The 22433-nt window shown below is 43.6% G+C and overlaps 1 protein-coding gene across 3 annotated transcripts in view; it reads left to right on the forward strand.

Annotated features, from left to right (window-relative positions):
• Positions 1 to 16924: 16924 nt before the first annotated feature.
• Positions 16925 to 22433, forward strand: part of kirrel3a (kirre like nephrin family adhesion molecule 3a) — a 362627-nt gene continuing 357118 nt past the window's right edge. For all 3 annotated transcript variants that reach the window (XM_034226819.1, XM_034226821.1, XM_034226820.1), the window contains exon 1: positions 16925 to 17219. In XM_034226819.1, the coding sequence (XP_034082710.1) occupies positions 17171 to 17219 (49 nt within the window). In that variant the 5' untranslated portion in view covers positions 16925 to 17170. The remainder of the gene's footprint in view (positions 17220 to 22433) is intronic.

Here is a 22433-nt window from a genome sequence, read left to right on the forward strand (position 1 = left end):
GGGAATAATTTGGGTAAAACTGTGAGCTGCATTTGGGGCCTGTTGACATGTGTTTTTGAGGACAAAGGAAGATGGGGGAAGGTGAGAGCATGTCCTGATTTGCATTCAACTTAGAACGAGCTACAGTGGTTGTGATATTAAGAGAGGTCCCTTGGGTTTCTCTGGTGGTTATCAACAGTAGCAGTTAAGTGAATACTGTTCAAACAATACCTGTGTTTGTGTTTTATATTGATTTCTCTGTTTTATCCTTTCATAAATGTAAGGACTACAAATGGCTATAAACATTCTGGGCTGGTTGGAGTAAACAGGGTTTTATGGCTCTGTGGGGGAGGTGTAGGTATGCAGGCCTTGAGACCTTTTGTTGTAAAGTGAGCCTGTTTGGTTTCCTGCTGGCCAGCGTTGCGTCTCCCAATGAGATGACCTGAAAAGATGACCAGCTGACCTAACACCAAACCCCTCCTTCTTACTCTGGTATATCTCCGGTGGATCCCTGGCGTTCGGCCTCTTCTTCACATGCTGCCCTCGGGTGAAAGTAGCTCTGCAGTATGCGGACTAGAGCAGGAGTAAGCCGGCATTACTCCTTAAGCATTGCAATATAACTGTAATATATCATGTTGTATTGTAATGATTGTATTGCATTGTCATATTGCCATTAAAGTAGATTATTGTTAACGGTTACTTTGTAGATATGGATTCCTTCCTGTATTATAACCAGCTTCATAGGAACGCGCGGAGATTTGAAAAGCGGACCAGTTATCCCTCCAAATCCCCAACAGTGTCCATGGTTTTGAGTCTGTGTGTGTGTTGAGCGCAGCGCCGTCTGCTTTTTGCAGTACAGTAACTAAAGTAGGACTACCGTACCGGTAGTTTCTGTGGACCTGTCTGCCCGTTTTGTGAGTGCACTGCGCGCATGCGCACTTGTGTGGCATTGTTTGGGATGACCTAATTAAAATAGCGTCCCCCCAGTAAAAAAATCCCCACTACACCACTGGCCTTGTGATCATCTCGATCGGAGCTGCGGGCTAGAAAAACGCTCGCCCTCCAAAGGTTGCGACGAGCTGTCACCAAGGGAGGGGACCGCCGTGTTCACCGCTCGGACCCCAGGAGCTCTGGACCGGTAAAGAGCGGACGCTCCTGCATGTCAGTCGGTGAGATCGCTACCATTTATTGCTGATTGTGCTATCTATTCTCAAGCTAATGAGATAATTGTGTCCAAGTTAGCCGAGTGCTCTCGCTCAAGCTAATTTGTTACTGCACTAGTGAAGAGAGCGCCTCCGCTCCCCTCTCACTGCACACATTTGGTTCCTTACCTGTTCCATCCTCCAGTTAGCTCTCGCTCAAGCTAGCCGTTATGGCGCTAGTGAAGAGAGTGTCTTCGCTCCCCTCTCATGGCACACATTGGTTCCTGTTCCATCCTCCAGTTAACTGAGTGCTCTCGCTCAAAGCTAACTTGCTACAGCGCTAGTGAAGAGAGTGTCTCCGCTCCCCTCTCACCAGAGGTGGGACCAAGTCATTGTTTTGCAAGTCCGAGTCAAGTCTCAAGTCTTTGCGCTCAAGTCCGAGTCAAGTCTCAAGTCTTTGCGCTCAAATCCAAGTCGAGTCTCAAGTCAGGATGGGCAAGTTCAAGTCAAGTCAAGTCCTAAACTTTGACAAAACGAGTCATAAACAAGACATTATGTGTTTTTCACCAAATGTAATGACATCGATCAACAGAATAATACTTAATAATCAAATTGCTCTTTATTAGTCACATTAATAATTTAATAATCCATTTTCTCTCTGCTGGTAAAGTAACGTGTTTTTTTTCTATTTTAAGAGGGTAAGGTAAGGCTACTGTGACGGTTTGATTCAGAAGGAGTTTAATGTATAAGATCCCTGATGTTGAGGTAACCAGAATGTTTATTTCCACTGTGTACAACATGTTGTAAGGGACCCACAATCTATCTTTATGCAAGTGATAATGTGCAGCCAGGTGGTCTCTATGGGGAAGAGAACACCTGCATCTAGATCCCTCTGCAGGTGGTACTTTAACTATATTTTGATGCTAATACTTTTGTACTTTTTATTGTAACCGAGTATTCCTAAACTCTGGTACTTTTACTCAAGTACAAGATCTGAACTTCTCCCACCTCTGACAGTAAATCCTGAGTGGTTACCAAAATAAAGGTAACCAAAAAAGGTTATTTTCATTTTACAAATCCTGCACTCAGCTTTGCTTTCTCCAATATCATTGAAAAGCAGCCAGATGCTGCTTATTTTTTCGGTTTTCGCTAATTTCTTGACTTTTTCCGATGCACTTGCATTTAAATCCGTCTCCCCGTCGCTCTGTGCAGCTGGCCTGTACCACTACACCTGCTGTGCCCCCCACCCTTCTTTCACATAATGGTATGATCCTAGTGTGTCGCATATGATTGGCCGCCTGGTGGCCCAGCTAAATAAAGTCCCGCCCCTGCCTGCAAGGATTCTCAGCAAGAGTAGGAGCGGCTGAAGATTCTGCTCTCGCCGACGGGAGTCTTCTCTTCTAGAGGCAGCTCGCGATCGGCGTGTTGGAGACCTCTGAATTAAATGATCAAGTCACCTCAAGTCAGAAGGCTCAAGTCCAAGTCAAGTGCCGAGTCTTTGGCGTTCAAGTCCAAGTCGAGTCGCAAGTGTTTTGTGATTTTGTCAAGTCGAGTCTCAAGTCATCAAATTGGTGACTCGAGTCCAAGTCATGTGACTCGAGTCCACACCTCTGCCTCTCACTGCACACCGCTACGGTCCTGTTAACTCGCCCCCAAGGCAGCCTCGGTATCCGGTGCCTAACCGTCGCCCCCCCCAGAGCCTCCAGAGGCCGGGGGCACGGTACTGAGGGTCTGGGGCCGGCTGTCGGTTATTTCTCCCAGCAGCAGCTCAACTACTGGGTAGCTCAAGCTTCAGACCCCTGGGTGGTTTCCACCTTAACCCAAAGGTACAGGCTTCAGTTCCGACGCTGGCCCCCAGCCTTCAGCCGGGGAAACACTGGGTGGTCATCTTGACCCGTGGTGGCGCAGCGCCGCTGCTGAAATATGCGCGCTGCTGCTAGGGGGCACCAGCCAGGTACCCAATTAAAAATAATAATAAGTGGCGACCCTTTTTCATTTTTGATTGTTTGTTAAATAAAGGTGTATTTTTGCAAACTTCTGAACTAACTTGATGGCGAATGATCTGTCGCCATGGCAACGGCATGTGATGACACCCCATAATACGCTTAGATGCGTTGATGGCTGCATCGTTACCAAACCTGTGAAGTTCTGGTCTGTTTGGAGTATTTTCACTGAAGTTATGAGTAAACCGTGTTTCAAGGCCAGCATTGTGTTGCCATGGCAACGGCATTTGAAGAAATCTCAAAACTGTCCCGTAGATGTCTTCACGGCTGGACTGTTAGCACACTGCTATCTGAAGTCTGCTGCTCTGAGCATGTCAGCTGGAGTGATGACATCATCGTGTTCCATTACACAGGTGTTTATAGTTGAACTAACGAGGTGTGCAGAGATCACAGGTTGCCATTGTTCTGAATGAGAGATAAACCTCTTACATGTGAACGTTTTGTGGAAGAACCGTAACAGATATCTGTGAAATTTCAAAACGTGAAGCATGTCAAGGAAGTTGAGTATCTGAAGTGTAATTTGTGTGTACTTTCGGGTTAATAATAGGGCCTTTTTGGCAGTTTAACTAAAGGTGTGCGGCTGCTGCTGTGATTAAATATCAGCCTGAAATTACAATGGGCTTTAATGGAGGAATGTTGAATGTTTTTGTCACTTCATGCCCTCAAGACAGAGGCATTTTGTTTAAATATTTTTGCTACGAGATGTTTTCCTACATTTGTCATGATAAATTATGTCTCAGGAATGTAGGGTTTGGGAATTATGGCAGTTTAAAAAATATATATGAAGGCAAATTTCAAGATTTTCTACCCTCTAGCTGTGACATCACACACTCTAGTTAATGTTAAAATCTGAAGAAAACCTCTAAAACAAGGTCTGAACAATGTTTAATATCTCTAAAAGTAAGAATCATTGTTTTACATGAATAATGTCAGAAAGATGTGTAACATTTTAAAGTTAGAATGAGGTTTCTGAGTGAAAGTATGAATGAACAGTTAGCAGTTGAAGTCGCATGAAAATTTGTTGAAGTCTGAAGATTTTCTCCATTGACTTCAATGTTAAAAATGTGATGAATTATGGGATGTATCTCTGGAATTATGAAAGTTATGAATGAGAAAAGTAATAGCCATCGATTCCCGACCGAGCTGAACGTTTTGATGGTTGAACGGAGTTTCTGCGATGTTCAATGCGGGAGGAGAAGAGGGCCAAAATAAGTCGGCGGAATAATAATAAACTTTTCGTCCGTAGAATAACAGTTAGTTGTAATGCTGTTAACAGCATTCCCACTAAATAAGCTACATTTATTTGTTATTGGCTATGTTAGGTTATTGGTTATTTTCACATACTTATTTGATTATTAAAATGTAAACCGATCTTTTTCATAATGGGTGTTTTAGAGTTGTACCCCCTAGATCAGGTCTCTAGTAATCAGTGGCGTTTCTAGGTGTACAAAACTGGGGGGGCAGAAAGAGGTCGGGGGGAGAGAGAGAGAGAGAGAGGGGGGGGACAGAGAGAGGGAGGAGAGAGAGGGGGGGACAGAGAGAGGGGGGGAGGAGAGAGAGAGGGGGAGTGTCAAATTACATACTGAAGACCACAGGAGCAACACTGTGAGCGCATACATTTACGTACACAGCGTGGGGATGTCATAGCACCTTCATACATGGAGTAAAGGTCACCATCACAAAGTAATTCTTAACAATAACAACAACCGTAATGCTTTAGCATTAAAACACCATAGACTGTAAATATAAGGAAAACACAGACACTCATCATCGATGGTCACAATATCAATCGATCCAGCAGAGGCAAAACACAGAAGATCAACAAAATATATGACATAAATGAACTTACCAAAGCTGAAGGCTCACTTGAAAAGAAAAGCGGCACGGCGGTCCTTCCTCTGACAGAATGTGTCTATCACTTTGGGGATGAAGTCCTGTAGTTGCTGGATCAACTGGCTTTCAATTGAAAGCATGGCCAATGCGTTAAGTCGCGGCTGTCCCATGGTGTTGCGAGTGAAAGTCTTTATCCTTTTGAGGGTGGAAAAGTTCCTCTCTGACTCGGATGTCGTCACCGGAGTTGTCACTATTATTTTGACCAAAATAACAGTCTCAGTAAACGTTTCCTCCAAGTTGTTCTCGTGAATGGATTTCAACAGAGACAGGGCAGTGTTTCCAGTGTGAAGCTCACTGTGGCGGTAGAGCGTGGTCAGCTCAGACTTCAACTTCTCCTTGTTTCCCAACGCAGGCCTCAGTTTCACGGCGCAGTCAAGCTCAGGTGTAGGAAATGACAGGACATGCTGTGGGAAGAATGAGCTGTCAACAAGCTTTGCAGCGATCAAATGGTCACTCTGTGAGAACCTCTGTTCCACCTGTGAGATGACTGTGTCACAAGCCTCCTTCATCACCGGCGCTGTGCTGCTGACTCGTCGGCCTGGCTCGTCTGTTCCATCATGAGCAGTGGCGGCCAATGCATCAGTTTTCTGCCTCATTTTCTGGACATTTTCCTTGAAACGGCAGAGCGCGCTGTTGATCCCAGGTGCATCGATGCTTCGTTTTTGCATAGAGTGTTGTATAGAACATCCACTTCTGGCATAAGCAACGAAAAAAACTCCAGGAGCTGCATAAATGCTCGGTCCCGCAGTTTCTTTGACAGGCCGTATGCCTCACTTATGGTGACCGCATCCCATCCTGGTTGTGCGCGTATATGCTTCATACACTGAAGTAGTGCATCTCGGGTCTCCCAAACCGCGTTCACAGTTCTGCTTTTAAAGTTCCATCTCACAGCCGGTGGCCGTGGGATGCGTCTCTGTGTTGCCTCTGCAAGAGCTGCAACACGTTTTGGAGCACCGGAGAAAAAAGTGGAAAAAGCAGTTAGATCTGCAAAAAACACCTTCAGGATGCTCATCCTTGCTGAACACAGTTGCTGCAGGGTCAGGTTCAGTTGGTGGGCGTAGCAGTGAACAAACTGAGCGTTTGGGTACGTCTCCTTCATCACCGTCTGTACCCCGCGCACGTTACCGCTCATGACGGCCGCCCCCGTCATAGGTCTGAGCGATTAGCTTTTCTTTCAGCTTCAGGGGTTCCAGAACAGCCTTGATGCTGTTAGAGAGACCTACACCAGTTTTGTCCTTTACTTCCACAAACTCCAAAAAACGCTCTGTAACTGTGAGGTCAGGCATAATGTATCGCAGCACAATCACCATTTGCGATTTACAGGAGACATCGGTTGTCTCGTCGGCCTGAACGGCAACAAATGATGTGTTGTCCACTTGCTTGGCTATTTCCTCCCTGTACACATCATACATGCAGTCCAAGAGTTCATTCTGTATGGTGCTTGATGTCCCTTTGAAAACAAGCTGAGCTTCGTAGTGCCGTTGAAGCCTGGAATCGCCCTCACACATTGTCTCGAAAATTGACCTGAATATCCCTGGATTCAGAGAGTCCGCAGACTCGTTGTGGCCCCGCAGTGCTGTCTCACATTTCCCACACAGTTTAATACAGGTGATGATCCGACCAAGCACGTACCTGTTTTCTTCCACCTTCCTATTATGAGAATCAATGTCGCGTCTGTAGGCGCTGTCAATCTGAGCTGCAACATTCACCCTTCCAAGTAATCCCAATTTTACGGCATTTTCCAAATGACTGTTGCTGCTCTCATGCTTCATTGTCCTCTCCGAAAGATGCTTTAAGTCCTTGTAACCTGTCCTCGACCAAGTACCTTGATCTTCACCAAAAAGCAGGCAAGGAAAGCAAAAGAGAGAATTCTTCTGGATGCTCGCCGTTAGCCATTTATTTTTAGCAAACCACTCAGCGTTAAACCCACGTTTAACTTTGCCCGCAGTCTGGACCATTTGGAAATCCGGTGGATGGTGGGCACCGAGGCGCTTTACCTCCAGTTTCTCTCCGAGACTAAGTGTCTCAAATGTGTGCTCTAGTAAATGGTCAACTTCATTCATTTTCTTTCAGTTTTTTACTTCTTTTAATCGCTGGTGATGTTAGCTATATGCTGCTCTCTCGTCTCCTCTTCAAACTACACGTGACGTTTCGCAGCACTGCACACGTGAGTACTTACAGCCAATCAATTCTGAATTATGTGAGATGACGTATGGTGGGGATGGGAGCACTATGCCCCTACGGTCATTATTTTTTTGCCACACACATTAAATAGAAAAATACTCTGAGCATGCGCAGTGTAGTTTTTACAATCACCGTTCACTTAGACTGTGAGAGGGAGGGGCAGGATCGGGTTTTGTCCCACATGGCTCTAAACAGCTCAAAACGGCACTCTAGACACTAATTAGAAGAACACAGACTAAAACAGAAATGTACAGACGAATCAGATTATTAAACATGACCTTAAAATATATTTTATATGTTTTTTTATTTATTTTTTAGTATTTTTTTGTAATCATTATTTGTAATACTGTCTTCTGACACTAGGTGGGGCTGTGCCCCACCTGCCCCTAATGACCCGCCGCCACTGCTAGTAATTGTGTGCTCAAAGTGCACCAGATTGAAGCATTTTACTTTAAAATGTTCATACAATAATGAATACATTTGAAGCCATTTTGACGTATATTACCTATGTCAATAAGTTTCTGTTTTTGTAGAGTATTTGTCTTTTGTAGAGATTTTTCATTTATTCTTTATATATAAAATCTCGCCTATGGCAGCAAATTGTCTAGAACTGGCCCTGGTACTAGGCCTCAAGAGCCTTTCTTGTGCTGACACATAGAAACAAATTGTCGGGGCGCACTTCGCACACACTAAAAAATTCCACGGGCTCCGCGCTCACATTATGCAGGCCCCACGTGCCTTAGCACCGCTACTATGACTCCATCCTAGGGAAACACTGCCACCATAAGCAACCCGGCAAAGAAGTCGCCCTAAACCAGGAGCTGTCAGTCCTCCTTGCCAAGGGTTTCAATCGAGCCTGTGGACCCCATCTCACACGGGGGCTTCTACTGGACCTACTTCCTGGTAAGGAAGAAAGGCGGTGGACTTCGCCCAATCCTCGATCTGAGTGGACTTAACAAGTTCCTAAAGATTTTACCTTTCCATATGCTGAATGGACATTCTTCGTACCGTTGCCAGGGGGGAATGGTTCATGTCCGTCGACTTGAAGGACGCTTATTTTCATGTGCCTATTGTGCCTCATCACAGGCAGTTCTTCGCTTTGCCTTCAGAGACCGTCATTTCCAGTTCAGGGTGCTCCCATTCCGACTCTCCCTCTCCCCAAGGGTGTTTTACCAGGTGCGTCGCGGCAGCCCTCTCGTCCCTGCAGTCTCAGGGTATGAAGATTCTGCCATATTTAGACGACTGGTTAATCTGTGCACCATCCCGGTTGCAGTCGACCCAGGACACGGCTCTCCTTCTCTCTCATGTCGCCTGGCTAGGCCTCAAGGTGAACATGGAGAATAGTTGTCTGATCCCCTCTCAGAGCCTAACCTTCATTGGGGTGGTTCTGGACACAGTCACTATGCAGGCCTGTCCATCTGCTCAGCGCCTGGACGACATCCTCCAGCTTCTTCTCCTTTTCAAAAGAGGCAGGTCTCTGGCATATATCCTGTTTCTCCGCCTCTTGAGCAAGCTGACAGCTGCCTCAACTGTCGTTCCCTTGGGCTTGTTGTCACTGCGCCCCCCTGCAGAGATGGCTGAACGGCCTCCACTTAGACCCCAAGTTGCACAGGCACAAAAAATCGGGTGTCACAACAGTGCCTCTCTACTCTATCCCCATGGAGGGAGAGGTCGTATATGTTGAGGGGTGTGGCCATGGGCTCAGTCCCTTTCTGCAGAGAGGACCGTTACGACGGATGCTAGCCCTCTCAGGATGGAGTGCGGTGTGGCAAAACAGGACAGCGGCAGTGGTCTGTTCAGGACTGCACAGAACACATCAACGTGCTAGAGCTGCGAGCTGTGCACCTAGCACTCAGGCACTTCCTACCATACCTGAGGGGGAGGCATGTGCTTGTCCGCTCGGACAACACTACAACTGGTTGTATCACATAAACCACCAGGGGGGCGCCAAATCTGCACGCTTGCTAGAGGTGTCCCAGACTCTCCTGACCTGGGCAGCTCCTTGCCTGGCCAGCCTACGGTTCAATGTTATCTGCCCGGAGAGCAGAACCAAGTCGCCGACTTCCTCTCCCGTCACAAACCCCCACCAGGGGAGTGGCGGCTTCATCCAGAGGTGGTGGCCAGCATCTCTTCGGCAGGGCAGAGGTAGATCTCTTTGCCTCGAAGATGTCGACCCACTGCCCCCTATGGTTCTCCTTGACGGAGAAGGCCAGCCCTTTGGGTCAGGACGCCCTGGCTCATTCATGGCCAGCGTGTCTTCTCTATGCCTATCCACCCCTTCCTCTGATCCTACCAACACTCCTCAGAGTGCTTCATCAGGGCCACAGGCTTCTTCTGGTGGCCCCCTTCTGGCCAGCCAGGACTTGGTTCTCCCTGTTGCACAGACTCTGTTGCGGGACGCCTTGGCGTCTCCCCAACAGGAAGGACCTCTTGTCTCAGCTGGAGGGTCGGATGTGGCCCCTGTGGGTCTGGCCACTGGTGGGCCCGACCCACTGCTGAGCAACTGCATAGAGCCTGTCAGGAGGACTATTCTCAATGCTAGGGCACCCATCTACTCGTAGGCAGTACGAAAACAGGTGGAAACTGTTTTCTGACTGGTTGCCAAGGGCGAAATGAGGACCCAGTACATTGCTCGGTGCCTACTACCCCTTGAGTTCCTGCAGTCCCTCCTGGACGACGGCCGGTGTCCCGCTACCGTCAGGGTGTATGTCGCTGCCCAACACGCAAGGGTTGACAACAACACAGTGGGGAGCCATAGGCTGGTATCCCTCTTTTTAAAGGGAGCTCTGAGGCTTCGCCCCCTCCCGAACATCCCAAGGGCTCCTACATGCCCTATGCTCGGCCTCCCTTTGAACCCTTGTTACAGGCAGAACTGTGGTGGCTCTCAGCTAAGACTGCTTTCCTTCTTGCCATCACCATCAGCAAAGCGAGCTTCAGGCCTTGTCCGTGAACAGCTCAAGTCTGAGGTGGAACTCAGATGGCTCAGTGTCACATTATGGCCGAACACAGCGTTCCTCCCTAAGGTGGAATATCTGATAGTTACGTATGTAACTACGGTTCCATATATTCCATAGGACTGAACTGACGACACCGGAACTTATACCTTCCGGGGGTCATACGAGGTCACACGTGACTTTGTTGATATAAATATTCGACCTGCGCATGCGCGATGACAGAAGATATCAGTGCCTAAGCACCGCCTCTGGCGGTCATTCAGGATTCATAGAACCGTAGTAACATACGTAACTATCGTTTTCTCTCCCAATCTCGGCTCAGTCAACTGAATAGAGAGAAAATAACTTATTATAACTCATATTTTAGGCAATAATGATTTAAAATAAAGGCTAACAAAAGTGTCCGTGCTGGGTTGTTTATGTCGCAAAAAAAATGTATGCGCTGATTAACAGACGTCTCTTCCCAATAAGGCAATGGGAAAAAAGTATTTTTGGGCCCAAGTTGTAGTACTGCCGTTTGGCCACTAAGAAGATTTGCTTCCTTCAACGTCTGCCGCACTTCATTGGGGGCTTTTGCAGGACGCTAAAAGTATTGATTCTGACTGGTTGGGTGGCACCACTCTCTCCATAGAAACACAACATCAGCGCACAGCCATTTGACCATGTATCATGTGTACAGAGCTTTGAAGCCCCTCTTCCTTCTCACTGTAAAAACATTTGGAACAGAAAACATTCAAAAACCAAACACATGTACGTCTGCAGATTGCCAGAACAGGTGATTCTTAGTGAACATATTTGGCTGATAATCTCCACCCTACATCAACCCCCATGCCCTTATTGCCCATGTGCACAGTTGCTCTGCATGCTCAGCTGTGGGAACTGTTGAGCAAAACAGAATAACTCCCTTTTTAATTTCTTTGAAGTTGATTAATAATAAGAGGATGCTGAGAGACTGAAAAATATCTTCTGTAGCACACAAGACAAAAAGATATAAGTAGAAAGATATCATCATAAATCATCAGTGTGCCATTAATCTTCTCACTACTCTCTGGGGGTAACACACCGCCAGGTTCAGAAGCAGAGCCGTATTAATTCAGCACATTAAAACGACTGCTCTTTAAAGTAAGAACTAGAAGATTTACAATTACTTCATCACAGCAGCCAAACTGAATAACTAATGCTCAGCTATCCTGTTACTGAAATACAGCTGACCACGATAATTTCTAATAAAACTCATTTAAATGTGTTTTAAATAGTTTTTTGAAATTATATATGACAGAGCTTATGAGAAAAACAACACCCGTAGATAGATGACGTATCTTAGTCTTTTTTTCAAGTGTGTTGCTGGGGAACACACCACCTTGTTTCTTGGAGTAATTGTTAGTTGTTAGGGTAGGAAATAGAAATCAACTAGGAGGAAATAGTGCTCGCCATTTGTGATTGTGTGTTGCTGCAGTATTTTGGTCAAACAAAAGCTCATACCATTCTCAGCAACATATTTCAGCCTGAGGGGAGTTAAGAGGTGGATGTTCTCAAAGATGAATCATTCCAGAAATACACAAGAATGAAAGTTATCAAACTGAGCTGAAGGTAGAACAGGTCACACATTTTAATTACCTGTTGATTGGGATCAATCTAAGCCTCTCCTTTGTGGATGACATGTTTAAAAGAACAAAATGCCTATATTAAAACCACATCAAAACAAAGCTCTGCTTGCAATGCTCACATCAAATAAACCAATCATAATGCAACTATCACAGTAATGCAATGTAAAGCAAACATTATTTTTCACAGCGCATATCAAATCTGTTTCTATTGTATTCTCTGTCTTGTTTCGTCACATATGAACGCTTTCTAAGCTCTACAAACAATCATGCTGTGCTAGCGTACAATAACTTATGGCATGTGTCTTTGGAAAAACTGGTGAAAATACTTATCCATCCGAACCGTTAAATCAATATCACTGCAAATCAGTGAGGATCAATATCGCTGTAAATCAGTGAGGAGGGGCATTTGCAACATTTAAAAAAAAAGATGTAATATAGTTAATGAATATATTGTGAACATCTGGCATATATATTAATTGTCACAATTGCTGCCATCATGAGACCTTACTTTCTTCTTTCTTGCAGCCCTCCCTCTCAAAAAACATCACACACTCTCTTGGCAGTGTGTGTGTCGTGTGTATGAGGCTTGTGTTTTTACCTGGAGGGAGTCAGGGGATAAGGAATGAGCCTGAAGAGATCGAAAGAAGTGCCAAAATAAGTTTATAGCCTAGGTGTTGATTAATGGATGATTCCATCAACCACTCTGATCAAGATGGTTGAACTATCCCTGATGCTATTTCGTGTTATGTGTATATAATAGGCAGGTAATATCGTGTAAGAACTGACTTTGAAACATAGATGATGATGTAAAACCCTAACCCGAACCCAATGTGATTGAGTTTGTGGAAACGAAAACATGGACAAAACAAACTGGAAAAACGAATACCATACCCAGAAAACAACTGCATTCTCTCAATGAATTTTTTTTAAATAGTTTAAATTATAAATAATACATATTGAGTAAAAATATATCTGCAATCTGTAATCCAGGGATTCAATTAATTAAAATTGTTTGAATAATTATTCAAACTTCAAAGGATACCACCTTACAGACATACCACCTTAGAGTATAGACTAGAGCAGGGTGGGGAACCTTCGGCCCCCGGGCCGTATGCGGCCCGCGAGACCATTTGGTGTGGCCCTCGAGGTAATTTATAAACACACAAAAAAGAAAAAAATTAAAGAAATCTAGACCGCAAAATAATTAAACAATGGAGTGCCTGTTTTTCCTGGCCAAGGTCAGGGTCCTTGAACACAACACAAGCCTAACGTGTCATCACGTGGTATATGTCTCGTCTGACAGGGGTGTAATTCTGACGGGGAGCACCCATAGGGAGCACCAGAACGCAGCTCCGCTCCGGCACTTCCAAAAATTGCAGTACCCATAAGGAGCCGTACACATGCTGCAGTTTTTGCGTGGCTGTGTTTTAGTTGTAAACCCAGTGGCGATCTGTCATACTGATCATACAGTCAATAACTTTGATGTTATTAGCATTTGGTTAGCTAGCTATGCTAACGAATATAAGAAGCTTTTTCTACAACCAGTGAGGTAAAGGCACATCTTTATATGATCATTATAGTTATAAAAAAAAGAGAATAAAGTAAACAGGTATAAAATACTATATGACAGTAAAAAAAAGTTGTATTAATAAAGAAGAATACAGTTTGAAAGGGGAGTGATTTGTAAAATATCCATAAAGAAAAAGAAAATATGCTTACAGTTCTGTTTCATATGGATGTTGAGAGATGTATCCATAGATCTCCTAATGTTGCTCTCAAAGTGCACCAGATTGATGATTTTAACTTCAATATTTAAAAACAAATCTTCCCGGGGGAGCGATGCCCCCTGACCCCCTAGAGGAGATTAGGTCCCCCCCACTTAAATCATGTTCACATGGATAGGAAACTAAATACATTTGCACACATATTGTGTCCATATCTTTCTGTTTGGGTGGTCATGCCACAACTGTGCACGTGCATGCATGAGTCATGGCAAGATATCTGGATTAAGAGGTTGCTTTTTCTTTGCACAGCATGAAAGAAAGGTGAAATGAGTGGGCTGTGATTTTAGTTTTTTTAAGCAGAGGTCAATCATTTGTACGGCCCTCGGAGGATGTTGAAAACATTGAAATGGCCCTTGAGAGGAAAAAGGTTCCCCACCCCTGGACTAGAGTGATCACACTGGTTATTGTCTTACACATCAAAGAGATACAATAAAACCCTTGTAATGGTATGTGTTATAGCATTATTTCAAATGTTAGTATTAAAAAGTATAAAGAAAAGACAAAAACACTACCATATAGAAATGTTAACCACTGAAGTCCAGTCAAGTGTACTGACATACTGGATATTTCATAGACCACAGCCATCGTTTCTGACCTGCTGAGAATCCTAAGAATGCATGGTGTAGCTCATCTGAAGGTTTTAGGGAGGGAAATAATACACAACTAAAAAGTATGTTCACCCAATGCTGCGGAAAGCACAAACCTCAATTCATTTTTTCAAGAATTCCACCTCCAGGCCAGTGTTATAAAGGTATTTTGAGTAGTACCTGAGGTGCTCATAGCAATAATGTGTGTTCCCAGAAAACAAAGACTCCCAGTTACCTTGGACATTCCAGTCAACCGCTTTAACTGCAACTAAGCAATATATCCCCTTTTTGCAAAATAAACTTTATTCACGGCAGCTTTTGCCACAATTGTGTGCCTGCCAGGATACAATCCATCTTGATGCAGTGACCTGTGACTAGGATTGAAAAGGACATGAGTTTGTCCATGCCTCTCTTTCAAACTAACACAAGGTGTCAATTACAATGCCCTGCAGACGGTTACAAAAAAGGGATTTAGTGGAGGAGGTGAGCAGTGTATGTGTTTGACAGTTCTTGGAGAGTAGGACTGTATTCCATTTCACTTTAAGATTTGTAAGTTGGTTGCTGATTGGCTAAAAAACTTTATGACATCATAAAGTGGCCAAAATCTGATCAGCTCATTTTCAGACAGGTTTTTATAGAAATGGATCAGGACAAAAAGAGAGAGAATATTTTTCCCTGTAACTTTCAGAACTCTTTACACAGAGGGGACACATGTTTATGTATCAAAGACATGAAAATTGGATTTTGTATAATAGGTGACCTTTAAGTCCTATACTCTCAGGGAAGCGTTTATTGTCTTCTAGCACTATTCCTGCTGAGAGATACTTATTAAAATAACACTGGCAACTTAAACCAGGCAGTAATTATGTTTCCTGCAATTACATATTTATTCCACAAAACAAATGAGTAAGAATACAGTAATTTGAAGGTGACAGGGTTGATTACAGCTCTGGCAAAAACCTTCAAATAAATATTCAACCATTCTTCTATTTCATCACTTAAAAAGGTGAGTGGAAATAAAACCACTGCATGCCACAGCTCCATATTTATGTAACTCTGACCCTTGCCTGCCTCGTGGAATGTGTGAATGGATTTGATCACCTTCTAGACATGGAAAGGTTCGTCTCACATTCATTTATTTCCAGTGTTTGGACTAACGCGTTACTGTAGCGCCATTATTATTGGCAGTAACTAGTACTCTAACGCATTACTTTTTAAATTCAGTAACTCAGTTACCGTTACTACATGGTGCGTTACTCCGTTACTGCGTTAGTTTTTTTATATAGTCAACAGCCAGGCGAACAGAGATGAGAACTGTACTTAAGTACAGTACTTGAGTAAATGTACTTAGATACTTCCTGTGTCACATGCGGAGACGGGCTGTGGGCGTGTTTGTGTTGTTTACTAAAAGACTATCATGGGCGGCGGAGCTCAGTCTAGTTTCTCCACCTGGAGATATTCTCACTATTTCACTTTTGTCGAGCACAAAGAAAAGAACGTTTTAGTTAAATGTAAGTTGTGTCTTGGCGGGTCAGAGATCCTATCTACTGCCCAAACCAGTAGTAATTAAATCTCTTAAAACATCTGCAAAAACAACATGCTGGGACGAAGCTAGTAGCTAAGACCACAGAGATCAGCCGACGCCACTCCACCTCCACCTAAGCAACAGCGGCTGGATTTTAACCAAGGGACTGCTAGCCAGGGAAAAGTCGATAAAGCCATTGCACGGTATGTTGTAGAACACATGCAGGCTATTGCTACAGTGGAGTCACCCGCTTTCAGGGAGCTAGTTAGCATGATAGCATGTCCGGGCGGCACACGGCATATGGGACGGAAACTTTTTCCAACTACCTGGAGAAAGATACAAAAATGGAAAGCCAGCTAATATCGATGCAATCCAGATTGCATATAATGCATGTCAAGTTGATCAACAGATTGTATTATTCTCCAATGCAATAACAGTACTGAAAGGAAGGCTATAAGGGCATTAATGGGAGCCCTTTTTTGTAACTAACGGAAACGTTACTTTTCACAGTAACGCATTACTTTTTTGTGTAAGTAACTAGTAAAGTAACTGAGTTACTTTTGAAATAAGTAGTAACTAGTAATGGTAACTAGTTACTGGTTTTCAGTAACTAGCACAACACTGTTTATTTCACAGAGCTTTGACCCCTGACAGATCGCAGCCTTGAGCACTTCAGGCAGGTTCTATCAGCTGCTCTTAAGGTGACATACAAACATGTGGAACACAATAAATCTCTAATGTCCTTGTGAGACTTCACTGAAAAAACTAAAACGTTGACTTGAATTAAATGTATTATATCAACAGATTTCACATATCTGTATTTGGTTTGTTGAAACAATAATATTAAGTTTAAATTAGATATATCAGGTTTAACTTAATATTATTGCTACATTTAATTCAAGTCAACGTTACAGTTTCAGTGCATTCATTTTGCTTCCTATTTATTCAAAGGGGAAAATAACCATTAAAAATAATCAGAAAATGACAAAGCTGCATGTTTGAAAAGCTCTTTGCATTCATTGGATTTCCATTCTCAATGTCAACAAACACAATCAATATTTTATCATCCATTTGTGCAAAGTGCTAAATATTATGTTACCGTCCCATTAAATGATAATGCATGGTGGATCATCCAGGAGAATGTGTGCCTGGGTCTAGACTGTGTAAATGGCAGAGGAAGATGAGCAGGCGGGGAGAGGGAGGAGCCAGCCTCTTAAGCATTTTCCTCCCTGACTTTACCGTGGAGAAAGAGAGGCAGGCAGGGTAGAGAGGGGGAGCCAGTGAACCAACGAGTCAGAGCGAGTAAGCATGGGAGCCAGAGTAGTAAAGAGAGCCTGATGCACGCAGTTTTGAAGGGGAGAGAAAAGAGACACGCAGAGAAAGAAGAAGAGGAGAAACAAGAAGAGCAGCTGAGGGAGGAAGCTCCAGTGTGTCAACTCCAACACTCTTTTCATCCCCACTGTTAATTCATCATCTGGCAACTAGGAGACATCTGTATACTGGCCGGTAACAATGGTTTCCTGGCTGCTGTTTCTTCTTCTCTTCTGCTTCACCAGCACGGGTGAGTGAACAAGGATTTTCTTCTTCCCCAGTCACCCTCTGCAAGTTTGGATGCAGTTTGAAGACACTCTTTGTGCCGGAGCTGCGAGAGCATCAAGTCCCTCTCCTGTGGGATATTAGTAGAGCTGCTGGTGAATTGGTCATTTGTGATTTGTTTTTATTAGGTTTTGAACCCACCTCCGCTGAAACTCAAGATAAGATGTCTTGTTGGTTTCTCTTGCAGCTGCTTTTCTGAAAGTGATGTCTCAGTTTGTGCTTGCTCTGAGCTTATACTGTGAGATCAAAAGGAAATGTAGTTAGCCTTAACATAATGATGTCTCATGGTCCCCCAGTATCACACACCACCCTGAAAGAACTGAAATGTTGATTTTAATTAAATGTATTAGGTCAACAAAATTCACATAATTGTTTTTTAGGTTGAACTTAATGTTATTGCTTTCAACTGATATAACACAATTATTTGTAATTTACACATAATACATTTAATTAAAGTACATACAATACCAATAGATGGAAATGGGAAATGCAAGATAACCTCGATATATATTTGACGCTGTCTGTATAGTATAGTTTATCCAAGTAGGCAATCTGGTTTATCTTGTTACTTTGCATGATACAGCCAGAGTATGTTTAAACAGACTGTAAGCGGATGAGCATGTTTGTTATGACCAAACTTTTCTCATGTCATGTCACATCAGCGCTCTTTGCTGATGCAATGTATCGCGGAACAAAGGAGTGAATTAAGTGAGAGTTGAGAAGTGCTGATTTGAGAAGCTTTAAAAGCTCCGACTGCTCTTATTGATTTCTCTTGGCCCTATCCTGTGGCTAGTGATGACTTCACTGGATCTGAAATAACTGGCTTCATTGCTGCTGTGTGGGGTTTACACTGCAAACTGTCCTGAATCTGTCAGGAAAGTTAGTGACAGGTTGCTCAAGATTCTTGGTTAAGAATAAAAAATGAACCCTCAGTCATTTTGTGTGGCTGTGTAAATGATCAGAAAGTCACTAAAAAGTGACTTTACATCGAGCCTATATTCAAAACCTTTATTTGAAAGTCTAAACCATCTAAAAACCTGTACAAATGCCGCAGTTTTTGCGTGGCTGTGTCTTTAGTTGAAAGCCCAGTGGCGATCTGCTCATCTCTCATCGAAAATAATATGCTACACGGGGGCGGACTGGCCATCTGTGTGTTCTGGAGAATCACAGAACGGACGGCGTCGGTCGTCATTGTTATTCACTGTCACTGTTTAAACCAATTATTTAAATATGTTTAAACCACATCATGTAAGTTGCGCTGACAGGTGAAAGAGGTCCACACACTGCTTCCCCGCAGCGAGGCTCCCCGCCCTCCTGTTGACAGTTCACGGTCATCGGCACATTGATCACAATTTTTTTTTAAATGGCACTTCATATCAAAATGGTTGCCGACCCCCGGTCTACGACAACATTGTAAGCCGAAGAAGCAAAAAACGTTGTAATGCCACCATTCTCCTTTATAAAGCATCACAAAGTTCTCACTCATGTCCCCTGGGATCTAATCTAACTCACATGTAGCTCTACTGACTATTGTTTTACTGCTCACTCATCGGTGGTCCTGGCTCTGGATATCTTCCAAATGATATTATTTAACTTAGTGTAAAGCATTCCAAATCAGCCATGTGCTAGAAAATCGGCGCAGACGAATCACACACACATACACACACAACAACACACACACACACACACACACACACACACACACACACACACACACACACACACACACACACACACACACACACACACACCACACACACACACACACACACACACCACACACACACACACACACACACCACCACACACACCACACCACTAATTTGAATCTGACACTGGTAATAAAGCCTTTAATATGGCTCTCAGTAGCTCTCTTTCAGGCACCGTACATCAACTCTCAAGAGGATAGCAGCTTTATTGCCTGGTTTTATGAGAGTATGAGTGTGTGCTGGTGTTTGGAGTGGAGTGAGCTGTTCCCCCCCCTAACCCCTTTTTGTCTGAGAGGAGGTATTTGCCACTGTTTCCAAATGACTGCTTCATTTGAAGAAGCAGTGCTTTATGGGACTATCAACCACAGAAATGGGGGTTTTAACTGAAAAATTGGGCAAGGTCTATCCTGGTGTGAATATGCAGTGTTTGGAGATGAACAGGTAAGGTCAATTAGCCTCGGAGTTAGTGGGGTTCTCTAATAAGACAAGCTATGTATTGCTCAGTCCTGGGAGTGTTTGGAGCTGTCATAACAACAGGCGGCTGGGTTTGTGTCCGGGTCACACCGGAGCATCCTCTGAGCTGCAGCTGTCATAACTTGGACAACCTCAAGCCCTGTTAATAAACCTGCACACTGAGCCACATCCCCACGCTCAGCAAAACGGTTTGTCATGCACTGTTTAATTAGATTGCAGGTGAGCAATCTCCTTATGCATGCAGATGAGCTCAGGCCAAAACAGACAGCACACACACACAAACTGCTGTGTGACATCCCCTTTTCACAGCAAATTACCAAGTGTGATTATTTGCATTTGTTGTGGAGGGAATCAGAGTGTTAGGACACCAGCCCGAACCAAAGGAGGAGGAAATGAGAGAGGAAAGGGAGAAGACAAAGAATCCTCGCCACCATCTGACTCTCCTTCTGGAGATGGCAGCGTTCCTCCTGTGTTCTTGTCGTCCTAGGCTGGCTTTGGCAGCAATAGTTCAGCACAAAACATGTGGGAGGGGAAGAGTGTGGGGAGAGACAAAAGCCTATTGACTGACACTTGGGAATGGATGTCCCAGTGTTGAGGATGGAAATCACAGCATTGGGTTGGAGAAGCTCAATGGGTGGCAGAGAGAATTTTTTTCTAAGATCACTCCCCATTAACTAGTTCTGTATGAGTCATCTGTAACATTGTTCTTTGATTTTTGAAAACCCATCTGATGGGGAACACAATATTTTTGCAAAGCATTATCTTGCAAAACGTTAATCTCTCAGTGAGAACAAAGTACATTGAAGATACTCAGTTTTAATGGTTTGATTAAGTTTGTCATACCAACTGGGGGCACTGTATACTACGGTGGCTGACAGGGGCAAACACCCTACAACTGCCCAAAACACTTACATTAGGATAAATGCGCTGCACTTTCAAAAACGATGCAATATAAAAACAAAAATGTGCCAAAACACATGCAAATTAAGAAATCTCTTCACCAACGTGACAACACTTACGAAAACCACTGCAGATAAAAAAAAATCTGAAAGAAGCTCAAAATACAATGGAAACTGGAAACTTACCTGAAATGTTAGTTTTATAGGCTTATATAAAACATGTAACCGCATTATTCCTTCCAATATTATTGAAAATCTGCTTTAAAGCTAGCTAGATAAACATAGCTTACCTAGTCATTTCAAATATACTGACAACCAGTGGCGTAAAGCCCCGAATGTTTTTCTGTAGCCCCGGACAATTCTCCCTCAATAATATAATACATTAACCGTGCTTTACCTGTGCCTCATCATGACACTAGAGAGGACGGCAGGATTGTAATTTCCCGTGTTCAGTGAATGCAACAGAGGCAAGACACCAGACCAGAGAGTTGCATGTGTTTCATTCAAGTTCCACTCTGTGTGTGTGGCAATAGCGCATTTAAGCGTGATTGAGCGAGAGGGAGAGACCGCTGCCAGCAGGGACCGTGTTGTTAGCATCTGGTTAGCTAGCTGCACTAACGGACATAAGGAGCTGTTTGTTCCACAACAAGCTGGGGAGAGTCCTCTCCTGTCGGACTGAGAGTCTCAGGTGAGCTAAAGGACTCTCTGAGTAGTTTAGATAGTTCACTTTAGTCTAAGTTATCTCAGTCTCAAACGGTTTGGTCACAAATTAGTAAAAGATTATTTCCGAGGCACACCTTCATATGACCGTTATTGTAAATAACCCAATCTGTGTTCTGTGAAACTGAAAAGGATATTACATTGTTTTTGTTACTTTCGTTGCAGTTGTATATATGTTTTAAATGTAATTTAGGTTAACTTACTGTTTTATTTAGATGCTTTATTTTGAAGGCGAGTTTACGCTGTTGAGAGGAAGTTGTTGTTGCTATGGAAACAACATGACGGAGACACAAGGTTGGTATTTAATATATATAAAATGTAGGTTGTGTCCGAGTTCATTTATATGCTGTTTGTAGCTTTGCTGTCTGTTTACAGTTAACTATTGGTAGTATGCTAAAGTTATTATAATACGGATTGAGCCTAAATGTATTTGTTATTTTTGTGTCTTTATAGCTCTTACGTTGACTCTGGAGTTTCAATAAATTCTAAATCATCAGTAAAGTCTAAGACCATATTTCGGAGGAAATATGCTACAGTTAGATAAATAACTGTTAAAAAAATAAGAGAATACAAAACAGGTATGAAATACTACATGACAGTAAAACAAGAATACAGTTTAAAAGGGGAGTGATTTGTAAAATATCCATAAAGAAAAAGAAAATCTGTTTACAGTTCTGTTTCATATGGGTGTTGAGAGATGTATCCATGATCTCTTAATTTTGCTCTCAAAGTGCACCAGATGATGCTTTTAACTTCAACCTTTAAAAACAATCTTACCGGGGGACACACTTGCCAACCCTCCCGATTTTCGCGGGAGACTCCCGATTTCATTGCTCTCTCCCGGTGTCATATTTCTCCCAATTTCTGACAAAATCAGATTTACCGCTAGCGCGCAACTGAAAGTCTAAGGGGGTGAGGGAGATAGTCACAGACACAAGAATCGACAACTCGACCCTCTGCTCACTCCTTTCCTGTCAAATACAGGTCCAGCCCACAATATGCTCCATCAAGGAAGGTGCTACAGGCGCAAGGCAGTGCACTTACAACTACATAAGCATGTTAATGTTAATCTAACAGCTCCGGCGATCCAGCACGACGGTTTTGAAATGCTCCCGATTTCTGAGGTCTCAAGGTTGGCAAGTATGCCGGGGGAGCATGCCCCCGGACCCCACTAGAGGAGGTTAAGTCACCCACTTATAAAAATAGCACTTTACCCCTGCTTACACCTATATGCCATGAGTTGATATCGAGCCCCATCATTGTAACAGTCGCGGTACTGTGTATGTGTGTGTGGGGAGTGTTCCACTGTAGCGGCCGGGTTACATTAATGAGAAACCCTACATGTCGAGCACCCTCTATGAATCGTTCAAGCTACCC

Source organism: Gymnodraco acuticeps, unplaced genomic scaffold (assembly GCF_902827175.1).
Source record: "Gymnodraco acuticeps unplaced genomic scaffold, fGymAcu1.1, whole genome shotgun sequence".
Lineage (NCBI taxonomy): Eukaryota > Metazoa > Chordata > Actinopteri > Perciformes > Bathydraconidae > Gymnodraco > Gymnodraco acuticeps.